The sequence below is a fragment of the Artemia sp. Qi Xiang Cuo genome, chromosome 18 (assembly GCF_049724085.1).
Source record: "Artemia sp. Qi Xiang Cuo chromosome 18, ASM4972408v1, whole genome shotgun sequence".
Lineage (NCBI taxonomy): Eukaryota > Metazoa > Arthropoda > Branchiopoda > Anostraca > Artemiidae > Artemia > Artemia sp. Qi Xiang Cuo.
In genome coordinates, this window is record NC_142811.1 from 26,461,462 (window position 1) to 26,486,640 (window position 25,179).

Sequence of the window (25,179 nt, forward strand, 5' to 3'; positions counted from 1 at the left end):
GTTCTAGATACCTTGCCTTTCTGCAAATGAATGTTGGTAAAGTACTCATTAAGTCATTTGGAAGCAGCATCTCAATGCTCCCTGAAATGCTTCCCTTGACGCAAGAAACCCCCGACATCTGCTCAAACAATCCACTAAATCATCCTAATCTGTTCAAGGAGGGCAAAAACTTGTCATCTATACCCATTTTCTTATTATCAGACCTCTTAATTTTTGCTCTAATTCGAATGCAACTAGCTATGATAATATGACACACTTTGTCAGTTTCCTAAGATCATATGAGTCAACAATTCCAAAGCTAATACCCCAGATCTAACAGCAAAATCTTATTCTGTAATTTCATTTGTAGTTTTCACCAAGAATTTTTGGCCACAAACCCATTGCGAATAACGATAATTTTTTTTATACCAGGAAAACAATTTATTAATAAACAAAGCCATGAAAAAAGCCCATTAGTAAAACTAGTTTAGGGGAACGCTTTTTGTATACTAATTGTATTAATGTACAAAATAATCGAATATACAATAATCTTATTAAGGAGAACTCTAGCAGTCCATCTCACTACATAGTAAGTCATTATAATTTGTGTTCTATTGACGCATACATCACACAGGGGGAATGGCCCATTCCCGCAAAAATTGGCCCTAAAAACACTCATTAGAAAATTCTGAAATGCAAGAAAACACTAATGAAAAGAATGATATTTGTATCTGAATATATAATTTCCTTAAAGCATCAAACTCCCCTCCAGAGAAAACTCATCCCTCGTAGGGGTCTAGACTATAAGCATCCTATTAATAGAGGGTGTAATATGTAGGTCTATTTCGACATTGCTAAATATTAAACTAAGTGTTGGATTTGCAGTTTTTTCCTTTTTTTATTGTGTAAGTGTATTGGCCTTGAAGTTTAACAAACTGAACTCTTGGTGGTCCAGTACCCGTTTATGAGGACAGTAGGAGGAGCAATTCTATAAGTTAAAATGACAGCCCTTATAAACAGGTAAGTGTTTTGACCATTCGATAAAAATGGATTGGAGCATATTTTGATTATTTGATAAAAATAGATTAGAATGAAAATGCTTCTATTTTCATTGGAGAAAATTTATATATATATATATATATATATATATATATATAGTATACAGATTTTATATATACACTTAAATTTTTAGTTATTTAGCAGCGTCAAAATATAAATGTTGCACCTTTTTTTTTAAGGATTGAAGGATTTATTGGAAAAAAAACATATCAGCAAAAAATTATTGCTTCCTCCCCTAAAAAGCAAAGCTTGTCCGTGAACCTTGTAGGCATTTATAGATCGATCAGAAATTTCCAACTCACCGCTCATTTATTCGAAATCTTTTAAAATATTCAGAATTCGCTAATGGTAACCAGTCTGGATCAACTATTGACAGTTGACGAATATATCTTTTTCCAGTTTCCACCAGTTCCGTAAATAGAACATAGCTAGGCTTCGTACGAAACAACACACTAGATGGGTGTATCTGCACTATTTGTCTAGTTCCAAGAGTTACGTAATGTCCTTCTCTTTGGAGTTCAGCTACATTCAAAAAGAGGCCATTCAATAATGCTTGGCGAAGAACGTTTGTGTTGGAACCACAGGACCGACTGTGTTTAATATTCTGTTGCAAGCACAAATCGACAAGCTGTTTTCGTATTTCAGCAGCATAACACAAATTCCTATAATTCAGGAAATTTTCGTAGCACCATTGTTTGTTCATTTTTGATCCTCTGAAACTTTTATAAATATTTAAGAGTGTTACATGATCCCCCTCTGTTGAACTACACTTGCTTCTAACAGATTCCACCTTTTCACGATCAACATTAGCTGTTACAAAGACGCCTTCACTAGATAAAACTGATATTACACTAAGCATCTCCTCAACACATCCCAACTCATTTGCAGCAAATAAGGCCTTCGAAAACCTTGGATCTAAGGGAAACGAAGACATCTTCTTACCCAGATCTGTCAGTGTACACACATCCTCATCTTTTTTCATTGTACCTAAAAGTTCAAGCTCTTTGAAAGCACTTTCTAATAGTTCTTCAGGTGGTTTATCAAGGAAATCAAATTTCATCGGGTTTTTAATTCCAATGGCTAGTAACTGCAGAATTACAGATGTCAAATTGCAACGTTGAACCTCGGGAATTGGCATTTTTTGAAAATTATTAAACTGATCTTCAGTATAAACTCGGTATACAGTTCCCTCAGATTGTCTACCAGCCCGTCCAGCTCTCTGCCATGCTTGAGCTTGAGAAATTTTTTGAACCTTTAGCATATCTAACCCTGTACCAGAAATATGTGAGCGCACCTTAACCATACCACAATCAATAACACATTTAATACCATCAATAGTAACTGATGTTTCAGCAATGTTTGTGCTTAAAACTATCTTTCTAGTACCTTTAGGAGGATCTTTGAAAGCTTTTAGCTGTGCTTGTGAGGGCAAAGCTGCAAATAATGGACATACCATGATAGGAGGGGCTTGTCCATACAGCTCTTTAGCAACTGTAGCTATGGATCGAGCCATAGTTTCAATTTCATCTTGTCCAGTTAAAAAGACTAAAAAGTGGTGATCGGCTGGCAATTCTCGATGCAGTTGAAAAACGGTTACAACAGTGGCAAAAGTGTAGTCGTCTTGAGAATTTTTAGCATAGTTAATATGTATAGAGTATTGTCGTCCAGCTATAAAAATCACAGGAGCATTGTTGAAAAAACGGCTAAAATGATCAACGTCCATTGTTGCAGACATCATGATAATTTTTAGAAACGAAAACTTTCTTATAACTCTTTCTTTTTGTGCTGCTTTCACTACGCCTAAAAGAACATCCGTTTGGACAGTCCTTTCATGAGCCTCGTCAATTATAATGACAGAATACCGTCTAAGTAAAGAATCCAACATTGCTTCTCGGAGCAGCATTCCGTCAGTCATGAATTTCAATTTAGTTGAAGATGTTGTCACATCTTCAAAACGGACACAATAGCCGACAAGGTCTCCAATGTCGGACCCAGTCTCCACAGCAACCCTGTAAGTAAGCAACTTATCAATAGAAGAAGTAGTTTGACAAAAATAATTTCTCATTTCTGTCGAAACGGCTTGTGATAGTAGTGGCCAAAACTTTCATAGTCTGGGAAAGGCAAGCTTTTAGAAAGCTCATCTTATATTACAATTTAAATATTTTAAATCAATCAATTAATTCAATAGATCATTTAAAGTAAACGTAAGAACTTCAGCTAATTAACTCCCTAACAAACAAACAAGAATAAAAGAGGCAATTAAACATCATTAATCACTAAAAATGAGCAACAAAATAGTCAGAGTAAACGCACTAGGGTTGGCTAAGAAAAGAGCGATGTTTCTTCCATGTACTATTTTCCCAGAGATTTTTTCACTGAGGAGGTGGTCATTTACTTGTAACTTGGGAGGGGGTCATTTGATCAGTAACTTAAAGTTCTAGTGCATTTCTTCCTGGCCGAAAATAATATGACGGCAACCAACCCCCCATACGCTTTTGACCAAGGGCATCCCTGTAACTCCAATGTTATCAAATCAAAAATTTGAGATAGCTAGTTCACTCAGAATGATCGATAGGCCCAAAAATATGCCTCCAGAGGGAGGGAGACATGATCAACACAGCCCCAAGGGCTAGAATCCCAAATTGTACAATGGCCCCATTGTTCAACTACACATTTAAGTAGAAATGGGTGCATGCCGCATCTTATTAATACAGAATATTTCAAAGAACTGAAACATTTGTGAACCGCAATAATATGACTAAAGATATTTAAACAGAAGTCAAGCTTAGGTGGCAATCAAAGGATTTATGGGTGAAAAAAAAGTTTTTCTGTCACCCAAGGGCTTGGCTACAGAGCTTGGTCACAGACAGTAGCTTGGCCAAAGGGCGTAAAGGCAAAAGCAAATATTTGATGTCTGATCGGTTTGAAATCTAGAGGACAGAGAAAAAAAAAGCCTATGCTAGAGGGAGTTACGGAACTTGCAGTACTTTTGACCAGCACAGACCAAAAGAAGTTACGCAGCATGCAATATTATCGATCAACCCTGAACCAAAGGACTTGTCAGATTTGGATTATCTTTGGTCAGCACAGACCAAGAGTTACTGGACTTGCAATGATTTCGATCAGCCCAGACCTAAAACTCAGACCCACACCAGAGCAAGACTTGGAATATTTTTGATCAGCACAGAACAGAAAATGTTACCGAACGTGGAATATTTATATCAGCCCATAACAAACGGTTAGCGGAATTAACAGAATATTTTGATGATCATAAAATCTATCCTGGGCATCTCAGTCAGCCCAAAAACCTTTTCAGTAATTTTTCTTTTGATCGGCTTCAATCTTTTGGTGCATGTCCCCATGGATAACAAGACTTAAAAAGCTACCAAAGTGAATTAAGTGCAAAAAAATTATTTGTTCTGAGCAGCTTGAACCTTACTCGGCGTGGCATGTAAAATAGGCCAAAATTGGACCTTGAAGCAACCAATTTAAGCCCAAGCTGTAGAATTTTCATGATGTGGTACTAAATTGATCGTCCTAATTTAGTACTAAAACGAGGTAAATCCAAGATGAATCAAATCCAAGGTGAATCATTGGACATTAGAAAGGTGGACATGTTGTACCTTCTTTGTGCTGGAATCCACAGGACAATTTTAAACATGTATTATTGAAGGACGTAAGTACACCAGTAGTCCCTACAACATCCCCTACCCGGACAAAAACACATACCTACAGTGGTAAATGGTATCTGAAACGTAGACATGCTAGACCTTGTTTGAACTGAATTCGTACAAGAATTTTTCAGCCTACATGAATACTGACAAACTTTAGCAGAAAGGCAGACAGATTATTTTTTCACTGATCGGCTTGAAACTCGGGGGGCAAGTACCTTGGGCAAATAGGACGTGAGAATGGTAATCTATAGAGGTGTGTGCCACTTTCCCAAACTTTATACGAAAGGGCTTTGATGTGTCGAAATTTGTGAGGCAAAAAACTTGGGACAACTAGACAGAAAGGATGGACCTTCAGAGGAGTACGCTACCTGCATTCCAAACCATCTAGTTTCCACCGAAAGTATCCAGACCCACTAAAACCTGGTGGGCAAACTGTCAAGCAGACTCCTCTTAAGAAATTTTTTACAACTGGCTTGTTTTGGTTAAATCGCTGGCAGGCTTTTTAGAGCTGTAGAAGTTGGGAATTTCACAAACTATGAAATCTTTGAAGCCGAGTAGCACCTGGACTATAAAGTTCAGTGCTTCAATATTTTTTGGGAAAATGAGGTTGGTAACTTATGTCTCCTGTAAGCTACCAGAAAAGCTACCAATCTCAGGAGAGTAATCCCAGATATATCAAACAAAACTTCGTCGAATCCATAATTTAATAGACCATGCTATGGTTTGCTGCTCGTTGCCTCAGCTACCTCGTATCTGAGCCCAGAACTATCCCTTAATAGCCTATGTACATCTCTGAGTTTGGATTCTTATATGAGTGTAGACACAAAGAGAGTCCATGACTCCTCCAACCCTATCCCCCAAATGTCAACACCATTTCTTGATTGATACACCTAGAATAATTGCATTTTTATCTTGACATCGAAACTTGTTTATTTTCTGCTGATGATAGGACATGATAGGCTGGTGGTTGAGGGATCATTGCAGGGTATGATAAAGGTTAAAGAAATTAATTTACTTTTTTTTAAATAAAGAGTTTTGCTCATCTTATAAGCCGAAAACTGGCAGAATCAATATATGATACTAGGTTATATGGGAGCACTGCTACCGATGTTAAGAAAGATCCCCATCTAGTATTGTCAAGAGATAATCTAAAGTTGACAATTAGGAATCGTCACTACCTTCCAACCATTTCAAGGACAATAATGAATCTAAGAAACCTGGAGAACAAGGATTTGACAAGCTACACAAGATTTGACCCGTCCTAAGTCATATCCGTTCCAAATTTCTTGAAGTCAAGTCCAAGAACAGGATTCAAATGATGAAAAAATTATTTTTTTCAAGAGGCGAAGAAACTTGAGACAATATCTGCCCAAAAAGTGTAACATTCAAGCTTGAAATTAGTGCTTTATTATGCTTGTGTTTGCTATTTATTTGCTTGCTTGCTTTTGCTTATGTGTGCTTATTTGCAGGCTGTGTCATGGGTTTTAGAATTAAACGCTTGAGCCTGCTCATCTGCGTTTATTAGCTACGCTTGTTGCATGGTGCCGGAATAGACGGACATGGACGCGGCCATTCATTATCCAGAGTTGAATTGGGAATCAGACAACCCTAGAGAAGCATGGATCAGATTCAAGAGCCATGCACAGCTTATGTTCAATGGTCCTCTGTGAAAAGTCGGAAAAAGTGCAGTGTGCATAACTGTTAATCTGGCTGGGAGAAAAAGGACGTGACTTATTCAGCACCTAAACATTAGCTGATGCAGAAAAAACAAGATCAATGTATACCTCCAGAAGTTTGACGATTATTTCAGCCCAAAAGCAAACCCGATCTGCTCTCGGTAACTGTTCCATAAGCGTGATCAAAAAGACGGCGAGACTATTGAACAATATGTACGGAACTCAAGATTCTTGTGCGTGACTGTTCCTACGCAGCTGATACCAAGGACGAATGGTACGTGGCAGACTCATATGTGGAACGAACAATCAGAAAACTTCTTCAGTCAAGATCAGAGCTGACATTAGCTGAAGCTATCAAAATCGCCAGAACATACACTGAAACCAGGCAAAATTGAGAGCAATGTTTGCCGAAGGCAGCATGAACAATCCAGTAATCAAACAAGAAGTTGATGCAATTAAGAAAAACCTGAACACATGCATCCAGAGAGCATCCAAACCTGATTGCTATTTCTGAGGAGGTCAATATTCAGTGAGTCACAACTGTCCTGCTGGGGAGAAAGCCTGTAGTAAACGTGGCAAACTAAATCATTTTGCTAAAGGTTGTCGCAGTGCGAAGAAAAGTGTCAATGTTATTGTATCTACACATCAGGTTACAGATGCTGAACTCTTTATTCATGAAATCTCAGCAGACAATGGAGACAATCAGCCATATACAAGCATAAGAATCGATAGACAGATTAGTGTCCGATTCAAGATTGACACTAGGGCAGAAGCCAATATAATTCCAAAGCACTTTGTTAAAAAGCTGAAATCATAGCCAAAAATTTCCCCAACTAATCATGCCCTAACTAGATCCTGTGGTCGAAAAATCCCAGTAATTGGCAGTTCCAGATTTAAATGTGCCTACAAGGATTGTAGACAAAGCTTGCTTGAATTCTTTATTGTGCAGTCTGCTCCAATTCCAATACTGAGCTATGCTGCAAGCCTGCAGCTAAACCTTGTCAAACTAGTCCTCAGCCTTCAGAGTAATCCAGCATATTCAAGCAAACTCTTTGATGAATTTTCAGAGTTGTTCGAAGGAGTAGGCAAAATCCAAGGGATTTGCAAAATAGTCCTTCGAGAAGGAGCTGAACCATTAGTGCAGCATGCAAGACGGATTCCCTTTGCACCACAAACGAAATTCAAGCAAGTGCTTGATCCCATGGAAAGTCTAGGCATAATTGAGAAAGTCACCCACCCAACCGACCGGATTAACTCTATAGTATTTGTGGAAAAGGCAGATGGGAGCCTTAGAGTTTGTATTGATCCCCATGACCTGAACAAGGGGATCAAGAGGCCTCATCACCCGATGCCGACATTTGATGAAGTGATCCAGAAGTATCAGGGTGCAATATACTTCTCGAAACTTGATGCTCGGCATAGTTATTGGTCTTTATGTCTGGACGACGATTCATCTGAGTTGACGACCTTCAATACTCCCTTTGGGCGATACAAATTCAAGCGAATGCCATTTGGCCTTATATCAGCTCAAGATGAATTTCAGCGACATATGAAAAACTTTTTTGCAGGATTGGCTCGTTTTTCTGTCATAAGTGACAACATGATCATCTCGTGCAAATCAAAAGAGGAGCATGACATCAATCTTCAAACAATACTGCAGAGATCTAAAAAGAAGGAAGTGAAAATTAACAAGGAAACGTGCATACTGAAAGTAAAATCCATCCCTTATTATGGCCAAATCTTATCCTGTGAGGGCACCCCACCCGGATCCAAATAAGGTCAAGGCTATCCATGAAATGCCTTTGCAAAAATCACGGGAACAGCTGCAGACCCTTCTTGGAATGCTCAACTACCTGTCCCGGTACATTCCAAACCTGTCAACCCAAAACGAGCAATTGAGATCGTTGCAGAAGCAAAAGGTGTTCATTTGGACCCCTGACCACGAGCAGGTTGCTCAGCAACTAAAAGAGTGCATCTGCGGAAGAGTAGCTTTCTTTGATCCGACTTGCAGTAATATTGAGCTGCAAGCAGATGCATCAAAATTTGGGCTTGGTGCAATTCTGCTTCAGAAAAAGTGTTGTGTCACTCGCATCAAGATCACTAACAAACACTGAACAGGACTATTTCCAAATATAAAAAGAACTGTATGGGATTGTTTTTGGATGCCGTCATTACCACCAGTATTTGTATGGCCGACACTTCAAAATAGTAACCAGCCACAAGCCACTTGAAACACTGTTGGACCGCCCAATCATTAAGTCTTCAGCCAGGCTCCAGAGAATCCCGCTGCAGATACAGCCCTATGATTATTCCGTATCCTACAGACCCGGCAAAGGGTATTCTTGTTCCAGACGCCTCTCACGGCTTCACATTCCACCACGAGAGGACTTCCTCCAGAAAAAGATCGATTGCTATGTCCATTCGGTCATGAAGCTCTTTCCAATCAGTTGTGAGAGGCTCAGTGAACTGAAGGATAAAACGGCCAAAGACGAACAACTTAAAACTCTTCAGAGGAATCATACAGGAGGGTTGGACAGATAACAAGAAGCCTAATACCGGCTGACATTACCGATTTTTGGCAGGTCAGACATGATCTGACAGTCATCGATGGAATAATTTTTTAAGAACGATCGTCTGGTCATTCCGAGAAGCATGCAGAATAAAATTCTGAAGAGCATCATGCATCACCCCTGGACATAGAGAAAACTAAACAGAGAGCTCGATCTGTTATCTACTGGCCTGGGTTGAGTCAATCCATCAAGCTATACATCCAGAAATGCAATGCTTGTTGCACCTATTAGAAAATGAGTAGCAAGGAACCGTTCCTTCAGCATCAGATATCCCAATACCCATGGGAACACTTGGGTATTGATCTGTTCTACCTGTCTGGTAAGCAGTTCTGGTCACGATTGACTACTACAGTCGTCGCTTCGAGATCGATGAATTAGGCACATACGCTTACACTGACCAGATCATTAAACGACTCAAACAACACTTCTCACGTTTTGGTATCCCACATGTCCTTAGCTCAGATAATGGACCCCAGTTTACCTCAGGCAGTTTCAAGACCTTTCTGAAAGAATGGGGTATCCATCACAGCAAGTATAGTGCAAACCATTCCCAGTCTAACGGGTTGGCTGAAAAAGCTGTATCAATCGCGAAAGGTATTGTCAAGAAATCGCAGCTCGCAAAGACTGATCTACAGATGGCGTTGCTCGAATAGCGGAACACACCTGTCGACGGGATTGCGTCTTCAGCATCAACTGATGATGAGCAGAAACACTAGATCTACCATCCCTTGTAAATTAGACCACCTTACTCCCAAATTCATCTCCAGATCTGAATTCCTAACCTCAAGGATGGAAGAGAGAGAAAGGCAGGAGCACTATTACAATGCTCATGCCAAGATTCCAAACCGTTGAGAACTGGTCAGGCGGTCAGAATAAGAATTGAGAATGGGATGTGGCAGCCAGCAGTCGATGTGAAGAGACTTTCTTCCCCGTTCATACGTCGTAGAAACGCCGAATAACAGACAGTACCGGCGTAATTGAAAACACATTAAGGCCACGCCAGGAAATCCTGACGAACCGGAATCCGATGTTCAATCCGATTTCGAAATCCAAGATACAAAACCGATCGACCTCAGATCACCTTCTATTCCGCCGCCTCTGACTCTCTCCACTCAGCCAAAGATTCCAGAGTCTGGGAAAGCTGGTGACTCTGGATCCTCAGATCTCCCTAGAACCAGGAGTGGAAGACAAATCAAACCACCAACAAGAATAAATCTTTGATGTTACCCCCTTGAGTAAAGTGCACGGTAAACGAACTTTCATGGAGAAAAGGGGAGATGTAAAATTCTAGCTTGAAATTAGTGCTTTATTTTGCTTATATTTGCTTGCTTGCTTTTTCTTATGTGTGCTCATCTGCAGGTTGTGTCCTGGGTTTTAGAATTAAACGCTTGAGCCTGTTTATCTGCGTTTATTAGCTACGCTTGTTGCAAAAGGAAGATGTGGGGGAAAGAGTGTTCACAAGAGCTGGTGTGTCAGGTTTTGTACATGGTTTTGAAACTTATCAAGGGAAGGGCATTCTGGTTGAAGATTCATAGAGCCAGATCTTGAAGTCAGAGGCAAAATAGTTTTACGTCTGATGTGCACCTAGCCAGAAAAAATGAACTACAAGATTTACTTTGACAAGTGGTTTCCGAAGTTGAAACTAATGATTGCTCAGAATCGAAGATTTACCTTGTATTGCTACGCTCAACAAAGCGCAATTGAAGAGCAGCCCGCTCCTCATAGATGATGAAATGAAGAAAAATTGAGAGGAATGTCACATTCCAGGACTGGCATTTATTCCGGCGTTATTGTAGTGAAATGTTTAGATAGCAACACGGTTTGCTTGGCTTCGACGTATGCAAGAATAAAGCCACAGGATACATGCGCATGCTGGAACGTCAAGGATAATTCCAGGGTTGAAGTTTCAAGCCACGCCATCATATGGGTGGCATAGAAGTAGCAGACATGCTGGCGGAGATGTGCCAGACTTATCTTCGGACATAAAAATGGTATACAGGAACTTTCAGGTTGCTTTTTGACACAGCAGTCTGCAATAGCTGGCCTCTTTTAAGATCAGATGTCAAAGAGCTGACTTCAAGGACAGAAGAACTGATGTTCTTCAGAGCCTTCAGGTCTGAAGTTACTGCAGGGTTGTATGCCTCGACGCGTGTGATGTCCCAACATAGACGTGGTAGACCATCCGCAGATGAAGAAAGAAGTCCTAGCCCCATTCGAAGTCACAATCGAATCAGACTGGCGATATCTGCTCAAGCCCATAGACTTGATCACTGGCGAAGACTGACAAGCAGAGTCACTGCAAAAAGTGCAAATAAGGATGTATCATTTTGAATGTGAAAAATGTGACCAACCACTGTGCCCTACTGTCCAAAAAAAATTATAAAGCCTTCCATACCAAGTGAAAGTGCCGCATTTTCACATATTTGAGCATCTAGTGTTGTATTTTTACAACATGGTCTAAAGATTAACAAATTTAAATAAATCAGGCAAAAAAAAAAATTTTTTTTCTTAGTAGACTGACGTAGAGACAACATGTGAAGTGTTGGAGAATATACCTGGTATTGATTCCTATAGTGGCCTGTTTAGGGTTAAAAAGACACAAATTTGACCTTATAGTAACAGAAATACTCGATTTTGTTTAAAGACTACAGAGTAGTACTCTTTTTATAAATGACTTACACATGAATGTATTTAAAAACACCAGTTGCAACAAAACAAAGTATGACAGCTTTTCTAAAAAAAATTATGTAATAAATTCATAATTATACATCAATAATTTAGTTAATTATTATAATATTAGCAATGTTAATAGAAAATAAGGTATAAGTAATATATACGAAATATTACTAACCTTTGAGCAATTTAATAATTTTATGTATTTATGGAATGAACTAATTCGATCTGTATGATTGAAAATCCACAAAATTATCACTGTTACACTGCTGCACAAACCTATGGGTGGTCAAAAATTTTGATGGAATACTCAAATTTTGCCTTAAATTTTTTACTGCAATCTAATAATGTAGTTCTTAAGCAAAAAAAAAAAATATCATGTCCTACCATTAACGAACGGAAATTAATGTCAATTAAAATACAAACAGAAACTAGCTTAAAAAAGGCTTTCCTAGATAAAAGTTTTTCAAAAAAAAAATAAAGAGTGATTCTAAGAATTAAAATGAGTATAAATAAAGTCACATAATAATGGGGCCGGCAGCACCCCTCCCATGGAAAATTCCCCCATAGGCGAAACTGACAAGCCACACAGAAAGTACAAAATAGGTACCTCAAAATCACAATCAGATGACTAGGGGTGACAAAAGGCCCATTTATCAGAGAGGTTCTAGGAGACGGGCTGGTTGGTCTCAAATCACTTTCGACTTTAAAAAAGGACTAAAACTCTCAATTTGCAATCGAATGAGCCCCCCCCCCCAAAAAAACAAATTATACGACCCCTTCCATAAAAACCTTACATGTTACCAAAAGGCAACTTGCATAGCTTACACCCCTTGCCCTGGGAGCCAGAGGGTTATCAACCCCAAAGGCATAGTTATTTGACCTAAGGACTATTTTAACAAAATAGCTATCTCAGAAATTCGATCAGATACATTTGGGGAAAAAAGGCATGGGGAGAGGCCTCTGGTCACTTTGAACTCTTAAAAAGGACACTAGAACTTTTGTTTTCTAATCAAATGAGCCCCCTCTAAAATTCATATGACCAGCCCTTCCATAGAATCATTATATGTTACAATGGGCAACTTGCATAACTTACAGCCCTTGTCCCGGAGGCTGTGGGGGGTTTTGTCAACCCTGGAGGCATTTTCGCGGGGAGTGTTTTCTAGGGAGGATGCCTAGCACCGTAATTAGCCAAATAAAACGTTTATTAAACCCTAAAACGAGCAGAAATAAAGTCACATAATAGATCTAACTTAACCTTAACAAAAATTACTACGTATGAATAAATAAAACCTATAAAGGACAGAAGCAAAAACGAATAATCAAGGAATACTTAAAATGAACATATATTACCATAAAACAGAAAGGGTCTGCCACCGCATTAAGGATATAGTGTCATTTGTGTATTGCTGAAAATGATGGAAATCTTAAACAGTGCATGTTTTATTTTTCCAATATCAAATAATAATGAAAAAAAATAATAATAACCAAGTTAACAGGAAAGAAAAAAAAACATTCTTTTAAAATAAATACAACTCTGATTTTTAAGTTTATGAATTATAATTTTGTTACACTGTGAAACCAACCAAGCAATGCTTGTGAAAAATATTCTAGCATGAATAAATTATTGAACTGAATTTAGTTGTACTATTTTAGTGGAAGCTTTTTTGTCAATACTTTGCCTTTGGTGTTATTTTATTCATAGTACGCTACACTAATTGACATAGTATCCAAATTCCCAACTAAATAAACTTCTTAAATATCAATTGGTAAATTTTAAAGCAATATTTTTAGTTTCGTGCTGCAACTTTTTGAATATTCCATTCCAAAAGCTTACTATTTTTATTTTCTTGTCAATACTTTGCCTTTGGTGCAATTTTATTCAAAGTATGCTACACTAATTGACATAGTATCCAAATTGCCAACTAAATAAACTTCTTAAATATCAATTGGTAAATTTTAAAGCAATATTTTTAGTTACGTGCTGCAACTTTTTGAACATTCCATTCCAAAAGCTTACTATTTTTCTTTTTTTGTCAATACTTTGCCTTTGGTGCAATCTTATTCAAAATATGCTACACTAATTGACATAGTATCCAAACTGCCAACTAAATAAACTTCTTAAATATCAATTGGTAAATTTTAAAGCAATATTTTTAGTTTCGTGCTGCAACTTTTTGAACATCCCTTTCCAAAAGCTTACTATTTTTCTTTTTTTGTCAATACTTTGTCTTTGGTGCAATTTTATTCAAAGTATGCTACACTAATTGACATAGTATCCAAATTGCCAACTAAATAAACTTCTTAAATATCAATTGGTAAATTTTAAAGCAATATTTTTAGTTTCGTGCTGCAACATTTTGAACATTCCATTCCAAAAGCTTACTATTTTTCTTTTTTTGTCAATACTTTGCCTTTGGTGCAATTTTATTCAAAGTGTGCTACACTAATTGACATAGTATCCAAATTGCCAACTAAATAAACTTCTTAAATATCAATTGGTAATTTTAAAGCAATATTTTTAGTTTCGTGCTGCAACTTTTTGAACATCCCTTTCCAAAAGCTTACTATTTTTCTTTTTTTGTCAATACTTTGCCTTTGGTGCAATTTTATTTAAGGTATTCTACACTAATTGACATAGTATCCAAATTGCCAACTAAATAAACTTCTTAAATATCAATTGGTAAATTTTAAAGCAATATTTTTAGTCTCGTGCTGCAACTTTTTGAACATTCCATTCCAAAAGCTTACTATTTTTCTTTTTTTGTCAATACTTTGCCTTTGGTGCAATTTCAAAATATGCTACACTAATTGACATAGTATCCAAATTGCCAACTAAATAAACTTCTTAAATATCAATTGGTAAATTTTAAGGCAATATTTTTAGTTACGTGCTGCAACTTTTTGAACATTCCATTCCAAAAGCTTACTATTTTTCTTTTTTTGTCAATACTTTGCCTTTGGTGCAATTTTATTCAAAGTATGCTACACTAATTGACATAGTATCCAAATTGCCAACTAAATAAACTTCTTAAATATCAATTTTAAAGCAATATTTTTAGTTTCGTGCTGCAACTTTTTGAACATCCCTATCCAAAAGCTTACTATTTTTCTTTTTTAGTCAATACTTTGCCTTTGGTGCAATTTTATTTAAGGTATTCTACACTAATTGACATAGTATCCAAATTGCCAACTAAATAAACTTCTTAAATATCAATTGGTAAATTTTAAAGCAATATTGTTAGTCTCGTGCTGCAACTTTTTGAACATTTCATTCCAAAAGCTTACTATTTTTCTTTTTTTGTCAATACTTTGCCTTTGGTGCAATTTCAAAATATGCTACACTAATTGACATAGTATCCAAATTGCCAACTAAATAAACTTCTTAAATATAAATTGGTAAATTTTAAGGCAATATTTTTAGTTTCGTGCTGCAACTTTTTGAACATTCCATTCCAAAAGCTTACTATTTTTCTTTTTTTGTCAATACTTTGCCTTTGGTGCAATTTTATTCAAAGTATGCTACACTAATTGACATAGTATCCAAATTGCCAACTAAATAAACTTCTTAAATATCAATTTTAAAGCAATATTTTTAGTTTCGTGCTGCAACTTTTTGAACATCCCTATCCAAAAGCTTACTATTTTTCTTTTTTCGTCAATACTTTGCCTTTGGTACAATTTTATTCAAAGTATGCTACACTAATTGACATAGTATCCAAATTGCCAACTAAATAAACTTCTTAAATATCAATTGGTAAATTTTAAAGCAATATTTTTAGTTTCGTGCTACAACTTTTTGAACATTCCATTCCAAAAGCTTGCTACTTTTCTTCTTTTGTCAATACTTGCCTTTGGTGCAATTTTATTCAAAGTTTGCTACACTAATTGACATAGTATACAAATTTCCAACTAAATAAACTTCTTAAATATCAATTGTTAAATTTTAAAGCAATATTTTTAGTTACGTGCTGCAACTTTTTGAACATTCCATTCAAAAAGCTTACTATTTTTCTTTTTTTGTCAATACTTTGCCTTTGGTGCAATTTTATTCAAAGTATGCTACACTAATTGACATAGTATCCAAATTGCCAACTAAATAAACTTCTTAAATATCAATTGGTAAATTTTAAAGCAATATTTTTAGTTTCGTGCTGCAACTTTTTGAACATCCCTTTCCAAAACCTTACTATTTTTCTTTTTTTGTCAATACTTTGCCTTTGGTGCAATTTTATTCAAAGTATGCTACACTAATTGACATAGTATCCAAATTGCCAACTAAATAATCTTCTTAAATATCAATTGGTAAATTTTAAAGCAATATTTTTAGTTTCGTGCTGCAACTTTTTGAACATTCCATTCCAAAGGCTTACTATTTTTCTTTTTTTGTCAATACTTTGCCTTTGGTGCAATTTTATTCAAAGTAAGCTACACTAATTGACATAGTATCCAAATTGCCAACTAAATAAACTTCTTAAATATCAATTGGTAAATTTTAAAGCAATATTTTTAGTTTCGTGCTGCAACTTTTTGAACATCCCTTTCCAAAAGCTTACTATTTTTCTTTTTTTGTCAATACTTTGCCTTTGGTGCAATTTTATTCAAAGTATGCTACACTAATTGACATAGTATCCAAATTGCCAACTAAATAAACTTCTTAAATATCAATTGGTAAATTTTAAAGCAATATTTTTAGTTTCGTGCTGCAACATTTTGAACATTCCATTCCAAAAGCCTACTATTTTTCTTTTTTTGTCAATACTTTGCCTTTGGTGCAATTTTATTCAAAGTATGCTACAGTAATTGACATAGTATCCAAATTGCCAACTAAATAAACTTCTTAAATATCAATTGGTAAATTTTAAAGCAACATTTTTAGTTTCGTGCTGCAACTTTTTGAACATCCCTATCCAAAAGCTTACTATTTTTCTTTTTTCGTCAATACTTTGCCTTTGGTGCAATTTTATTCAAAGTATGCTACACTAATTGACATAGTATCCAAATTGCCAACTAAATAAACTTCTTAAATATAAATTGGTAAATTTTAAAGCAATATTTTTAGTTTCGTGCAACAACTTTTTGAACATTCCATTCCAAAAGCTTGCTAGTTTTCTTTTTTTGTCAATACTTTGCCTTTGGTGCAATTTTATTCAAAGTTTGCTACACTAATTGACATAGTATCCAAATTGCCAACTAAATAAACTTCTTAAATATCAATTGTTAAATTTTAAAGCAATATTTTTAGTTTCGTGCTGCAACTTTTTGAACATTCCATTCCAAAAGCTTACTATTTTTCTTTTTTTGTCAATACTTTGCCTTTGGTGCAATTTTATTCAAAGTATGCTACACTAATTGACATAGTATCCAAATTGCCAACTAAATAAACTTCTTAAATATCAATTGGTAAATTTTAAAGCAATATTTTTAGTTTCGTGCTGCAACTTTTTGAACATCCCTTTCCAAAAGCTTACTATTTTTCTTTTTTTGTCAATACTTTGCCTTTGGTGCAATTTTATTCAAAGTATGCTACACTAATTGACATAGTATCCAAATTGCCAACTAAATAATCTTCTTAAATATCAATTGGTAAATTTTAAAGCAATATTTTTAGTTTCGTGCTGCAACTTTTTGAACATTCCATTCCAAAGGCTTACTATTTTTCTTTTTTTGTCAATACTTTACCTTTGGTGCAATTTTATTCAAAGTATGCTACACTAATTGACATAGTATCCAAATTGCCAACTAAATAAACTTCTTAAATATCAATTGGTAAATTTTAAAGCAATATTTTTAGTTTCGTGCTGCAACTTTTTGAGCATCCCTTTCCAAAAGCTTACTATTTTTCTTTTTTTGTCAATACTTTGCCTTTGGTGCAATTTTATTCAAAGTATGCTACACTAATTGACATAGTATCCAAATTGCCAACTAAATAAACTTCTTAAATATCAATTGGTAAATTTTAAAGCAATATTTTTAGTTTCGTGCTGCAACTTTTTGAGCATCCCTTTCCAAAAGCTTACTATTTTTCTTTTTTTGTCAATACTTTGCCTTTGGTGTAATTTTATTCAAAGTATGCTACACTAATTGACATAGTATCCAAATTGCCAACTAAATAAACTTCTTAAATATCAATTGGTAATTTTAAAGCAATATTTTTAGTTTCGTGCTGCAACTTTTTGAACATCCCTTTCCAAAAGCTTACTATTTTTCTTTTTTTGTCAATACTTTGCCTTTGGTGCAATTTTATTTAAGGTATTCTACACTAATTGAAATAGTATCCAAATTGCCAACTAAATAAACTTCTTAAATATCAATTGGTAAATTTTAAAGCAATATTTTTAGTCTCGTGCTGCAACTTTTTGAACATTCCATTCCAAAAGCTTACTATTTTTCTTTTTTTGTCAATACTTTGCCTTTGGTGCAATTTTATTCAAAATATGCTACACTAATTGACATAGTATCCAAATTGCCAACTAAATAAACTTCTTAAATATCAATTGGTAAATTTTAAAGCAATATTTTTAGTTTCGTGCTGCAACTTTTTGAACATTCCATTCCAAAAGCTTACTATTTTTCTTTTTTTGTCAATACTTCGCCTTTGGTGCAATTTTATTCAAAGTATGCTACACTAATTGACATAGTATCCAAATTGCCAACTAAATAAACTTCTTAAATATCAATTGGTAAATTTTAAAGCAATATTTTTAGTTTCGTGCTGCAACTTTTTAGCATCCCTTTCCAAAAGCTTACTATTTTTCTTTTTTTGTCAATACTTTGCCTTTGGTGTAATTTTATTCAAAGTATGCTACACTAATTGACATAGTATCCAAATTGCCAACTAAATAAACTTCTTAAATATCAATTGGTAATTTTAAAGCAATATTTTTAGTTTCGTGCTGCAACTTTTTGAACATCCCTTTCCAAAAGCTTACTATTTTTCTTTTTTTGTCAATACTTTGCCTTTGGTGCAATTTTATTTAAGGTATTCTACACTAATTGACATAGTATCCAAATTGCCAACTAAATAAACTTCTTAAATATCAATTGGTAAATTTTAAAGCAATATTTTTAGTCTCGTGCTGCAACTTTTTGAACATTCCATTCCAAAAGCTTACTATTTTTCTTTTTTTGTCAATACTTTGCCTTTGGTGCAATTTTATTCAAATTATGCTACACTAATTGACATAGTATCCAAATTGCCAACTAAATAAACTTCTTAAATATCAATTGTTAAATTTTAAAGCAATATTTTTAGTTTCGTGCTGCAACTTTTTGAACATCCCATTCCAAAAGCTTACTATTTTTCTTTTTTTGTCAATACTTTGCCTTTGGTGCAATTTTATTCAAAGTATGCTACACTAATTGACATAGTATCCAAATTGCCAACTAAATAAACTTCTTAAATATCAATTGGCAAATTTTAAAGCAATATTTTTAGTTTCGTGCAGCAACTTTTTGAACATCCCTTTCCAAAAGCTTACTATTTTTCTTTTTTTTTTGTCAATAGTTTGCCTTTGGTGCAATTTTATTCAAAGTATGCTACACTAATTGACATAGTATCCAAATTGCCAACTAAATAAACTACTTAAATATCAATTGGTAAATTTTAAAGCAATATTTTTAGTTTCGTGCTGCAAATTTTTTAACATCCCTTTCCAAAAGCTTACTATTTTTCTTTTTTTGTCAATACTTTGCCTCTGGTGCTATTTTATTCAAAGTATGCTACACTAATTGACATAGTATCCAAATTGCCAACTAAATAAACTTCTTAAATATCAATTGGTAAATTTTAAAGCAATATTTTTAGTTTCGTGCTGCAACTTTTTGAACATCCCTTTCCAAAAGCTTACTATTTTTCTTTTTTTTTTGTCAATACTTTGCCTTTGGTGCAATTTTATTCAAAGTATGCTACACTAATTGACATATTATCCAAATTGCCAACTAAATAAACTTCTTAAATATCAATTGGTAAATTTTAAAGCAATATTTTTAGTTACGTGCGGCAACTTTTTGAACATTCCATTCCAAAAGCTTACTATTTTTCTTTTTTTGTCAATACTTTGCCTTTGGTGCAATTTTATTCAAAGTATGCTACACTAATTGACATAGTATCCAAATTGCCAACTAAATAAACTTCTTAAATATCAATTGGTAAATTTTAAAGCAATATTTTTAGTTTCGTGCTGCAACTTTTTGAACATCCCTTTCCAAAAGCTTACTATTTTTCTTTTTTTGTCAATACTTTGCCTTTGGTGCAATTTTATTCAAAGTATGCTACACTAATTGACATAGTATCCAAATTGCCAACTAAATAAACTTCTTAAATATCAATTGGTAAATTTTAAAGCAATATTTTTAGTTTCGTGCTGCAACATTTTGAACATTCCATTCCAAAAGCTTACTATTTTTCTTTTTTTTGTCAATACTTTGCCTTTGGTGCAATTTTATTCAAAGTATGCTACAGTAATTGACATAGTATCCAAATTGCCAACTAAATAAACTTCTTAAATATCAATTGGTAAATTTTAAAGCAATATTTTTAGTTTCGTGCTGCAACTTTTTGAACATCCCTTTCCAAAAGCTTACTATTTTTCTTTTTTCGTCAATACTTTGCCTTTGGTGCAATTTTATTCAAAGTATGCTACACTAATTGACATAGTATCCAAATTGCCAACTAATTAAACATCTTAAATATCAATTGTTAAATTTTAAAGCAATATTTTTAGTTTCCTGCTACGACTTTTTGAACATTCCATTCCAAAAGCTTACTATTTTTCTTTTTTTGTCAATACTTTGCCTTTGGTGCAATTTATTCAAATTATGCTACACTAATTGACATAGTATCCAAATTGCCAACTAAATAAACTTCTTAAATATCAATTGGTAATTTTAAAGCAATATTTTTAGTTTCGTGCTACAACTTTTTGAACATTCTATTCCAAAAGCTTACTATTTTTCTTTTTTTGTCAATACTTTGCTTTTGGTGCAATTTTATTCAAAATATGCTACACTAATTGACATAGTATCCAAATTGCCAACTAAATAAACTTCTTAAATATCAATTGGTAAATTTTAAAGCAATATTTTTAGTTTCGTGCTGCAACTTTTTGAACATTCCATTCCAAAAGCTTACTATTTTTCTTTTTTTGTCAATAATTTGCCTTTGGTGCAATTTTATTCAAAGTATGCTACACTAATTGACATAGTATCCAAATTGCCAACTAAATAAACTTCTTAAATATCAATTGGCAAATTTTAAAGCAATATTTTTAGTTTCGTGCTGCAACTTTTTGAACATCCCTTTACAAAAGCTTACTATTTTTCTTTTTTTGTCAATACTTTGCCTTTGGTGCAATTTTATTCAAAGTATGCTACACTAATTGACATAGTATCCAAATTGCCAACTAAATAAACTTCTTAAATATCAAATGGTAAATTTTAAAGCAATATTTTTAGTTTCGTGCTGCAAATTTTTTAACATCCCTTTCCAAAAGCTTACTATTTTTCTTTTTTTGTCAATACTTTGCCTCTGGTGCTATTTTATTCAAAGTATGCTACACTAATTGACATAGTATCCAAATTGCCAACTAAATAAACTTCTTAAATATCAATTGGTAAATTTTAAAGCAATATTTTTAGTTTCGTGCTGCAACTTTTTGAACATCCCTTTCCAAAAGCTTACTATTTTTATTTTTTTTTGTCAATACTTTGCCTTTGGTGCAATTTTATTCAAAGTATGCTACACTAATTGACATAGTATCCAAATTGTCAACTAAATAAACTTCTTAAATATCAATTGGTAAATTTTAAAGCAATATTTTTAGTTACGTGCTGCAACTTTTTGAACATTCCATTCCAAATGCTTACTATTTTTCTTTTTTTGTCAATACTTTGCCTTTGGTGCAATTTTATTCAAAGTATGCTACACTAATTGACATAGTATCCAAATTACCAACTAAATAAACTTCTTAAAATATCAATTGGTAAATTTTAAAGCAATATTTTTAGTTTCGTGCCGCAACTTTTTGAACATCCCTTTCCAAAAGCTTACTATTTTTCTTTTTTTGGCAATACTTTGCCTTTGGTGCAATTTTATTCAAAGTATGCTACACTAATTGACATAGTATCCAAATTGCCAACTAAATAAACTTCTTAAATATCAATTGGCAAATTTTAAAGCAATATTTTTAGTTTCGTGCAGCAAATTTTTGAACATCCCTTTCCAAAAGCTTACTATTTTTCTTTTTTTGTCAATACTTTGCCTTTGGTGCAATTTTATTCAAAGTATGCTACACTAATTGACATAGTATCCAAATTGCCAACTAAATAAACTTCTTAAATATCAAATGGTAAATTTTAAAGCAATATTTTTAGTTTCGTGCTGCAAATTTTTTAACATCCCTTTCCAAAAGCTTACTATTTTTCTTTTTTTGTCAATACTTTGCCTCTGGTGCTATTTTATTCAAAGTATGCTACACTAATTGACATAGTATCCAAATTGCCAACTAAATAAACTTCTTAAATATCAATTGGTAAATTTTAAAGAAATATTTTTAGTTTCGTGCTGCAACTTTTTGAACATCCCTTTCCAAAAGCTTACTATTTTTCTTTTTTTTTGTCAATACTTTGCCTTTGGTGCAATTTTATTCAAAGTATGCTACACTAATTGACATAGTATCCAAATTGCCAACTAAATAAACTTCTTAAATATCAATTGGTAAATTTTAAAGCAATATTTTTAGTTACGTGCTGCAACTTTTTGAACATTCCATTCCAAAAGCTTACTATTTTTCTTTTTTTGTCAATACTTTGCCTTTGGTGCAATTTTATTCAAAGTATGCTACACTAATTGACATAGTATCCAAATTACCAACTAAATAAACTTCTTAAAATATCAATTGGTAAATTTTAAAGCAATATTTTTAGTTTCGTGCCGCAACTTTTTGAACATCCCTTTCCAAAAGCTTACTATTTTTCTTTTTTTGGCAATACTTTGCCTTTGGTGCAATTTTATTCAAAGTATGCTACACTAATTGACATAGTATCCAAATTGCCAACTAAATAAACTTCTTAAATATCAATTGGTAAATTTTAAAGCAATATTTTTAGTTTCGTGCTGCAACATTTTGAACATTCCATTCCAAAAGCTTACTATTTTTCTTTTTTTGTCAATACTTTGCCTTTGGTGCAATTTTATTCAAAGTATGCTACAGTAATTGACATAGTATCCAAATTGCCAACTAAATAAACTTCTTAAATATCAATTGGTAAATTTTAAAGCAACATTTTTAGTTTCGTGCTGCAACTTTTTGAACATTCCATTCCAAAAGCTTACTATTTTTCTTTTTTTGTCAATACTTTGCCATTGGTGCAATTTTATTCAAAGCATGCTACACTAATTGACATAGTATCCAAATTGCCAACTAAATAAACTTCTTAAATATCAATTGGTAAACTTTAAAGCAATATTTTTAGTTTTGTGCTGCAACTTTTTGAACATTCCATTCCAAAAGCTTACTATTATTCTGTTAAATAAGCTGGAATTAAATTTGCAGAGTAAACTAACAAAGATAAGCTCTGGTACCCCTATAATTTCGCTACTTAGTTTGAAGACCAATAAATGATGTTCCAATTCAAATTCGAAAATTAGAACTATTTTGAGTTATGAACTATTAGAACTATGTTCTATATAAGTTCTATAAAATTAGAACTATGTTGCAATGGAAAAAGGAGCCAATACTTCCATACAGCAAAACAAGAATATACCTTTGGGGTTGGGTATTTTTTTTTCCGGGTGGAGATAGCCATTTATTTTTAGTTCGTGTCAAAATTTCTTGAGCCTGATTTCTCCCCTTTAAAACGGCGAAAAAACAGTACTTTGTAAATCAAAATTTCGTCATCAGATGGAAGTCTGATAATCTGTGAAAACACGATGAGTAATATATTTAAACATTGCAAATTTTCACATGCGCCATCAGTTAAACACTGTTTTGTTACTAATTAATTAAAAAAACTTTTTCCACAAAATAAGTTTTTCAAAGAAAAGTAAAGAACTCCATTAAACCAAAAATGAGCAAAAATAAAATAATCTACCAAGCGTGAAACTACCACAAATCAGCATCAATAAATAAATGAAACCCAAAACGAACAGAAATTACAATAAATAACCGAGTTAAGCTCAAAACAAGCTGAAATTAAGATGAGTAGGGCTCAAAACCCCTATGCCTTCCCAAGGCCAGACCAAAATTTGCACTTTACTGAAAAAAATATAAATGTTTTTAATTTTATAACTTTAATAAATCATATAATATTAACATTTTGATTACTGAATATCAGTATATGTAGGCTACATTAAACTGACAATTCACATTCATTTGTATTTTTTTCAGTAAAGTGCAAATTATGTTCTGGCCTTGGGAAGGCATAGGGGTTTTGAGCCCTACTCATGTTAATTTCTGCTCATTTTGAGTTTGACTCGGTTATTTAATGTAATTTCTGTTCATTTTGGGTTTCATTTAATCAATGCTGATTTGTGGTAGTTTCACGCTTGGTAGATTATTTTATTTTTGCTCATTTTTGGTTTAATGGAGTTCTTTACTTTTCTTTGAAAAACTTATTTTGTGGAAAAAGTTTTTTTAATTAATTTTTGTTCGTTTTATGACATAGTCTTTACAGGGAAAAAGAAAATAATACTTTAAATCATTTCGTTATTTTAACACTTTACAGTTTGGCCTGCTATTTGTATGCTGGAGAAAAATTTTCAGCAATTTTTAACAACATACACCCTTTTGAAAATCTGGACAGAAGTGTTTAATTTAGTTTCACACCTCCTCTAGTTGACCTGAAATAAAAAACTTGATACCATTTGAAAAAAAAAAAATCTGTTTACTTTCTTTGATAGCTTGGATACACTTACGCTATTTTGATTTGGTTAAATTTTAGGAGCAGAGGTAGCCCCAAACTTCTGAACATAATACCCTCAGTTGTTCTTGGGATACTGCTGAGATGCCTTATTTGGAATTAGCATTAATACAGTGCATTTTGATTTAATATCGAGGCAGCGTTTAGTTTTCAAACATAATGGGGAAATACGTGGGTGGGCAAGGGAGGGGGACTAGTTGCACTCCAAACACTTTTGACTGTTAAAAAGGATATTATCCCTTTCTATTTTCAAACAAATAAGCCCTTTTCGAAGTTCCTACAAAAACTCCTTTGATACAAAGTGCCCTAGTCTAAACAAAAAGAATTTCTACCTCCTCTAGGTAAAAGTGATCACGTGGTATTGTCTTTCTGTATTAATGTGAGCATTCTGTTAAATCCTAAGTCAAAATTGTTATATGATTATTCTAGATTATGACAAATTTAGAGATTTTGTCCATTATGTTGATATCGTTAATGAGCTTTAGCATAGTTCTGTAGATGTAGATATAGCTTTTGAGTTTTTCTGTGAAGTAGTAATAGAAGGATGTGAGAAGTTTATTCCAAGGTATACTTTTAGAGAGGGTATGAAAAAACGTAATAATCTGCCAAAATTTATCCTGGAAGCAA

The 25,179-nt window shown here is 33.8% G+C and overlaps 1 protein-coding gene across 3 annotated transcripts in view; it reads right to left on the reverse strand.

The window, feature by feature from the left end:
• Window positions 1-1,191: 1,191 nt before the first annotated feature.
• Window positions 1,192-25,179, reverse strand: part of ath (ATP-dependent RNA helicase DHX33) — a 33,841-nt gene continuing 9,853 nt past the window's right edge. For all 3 annotated transcript variants that reach the window (XM_089103976.1, XM_089103977.1, XM_089103978.1), the window contains exon 3: window positions 1,192-3,047. In XM_089103976.1, coding sequence (XP_088960102.1) covers window positions 1,337-3,047 — 1,711 coding nt within the window. In that variant the 3' untranslated portion in view covers window positions 1,192-1,336. The remainder of the gene's footprint in view (window positions 3,048-25,179) is intronic.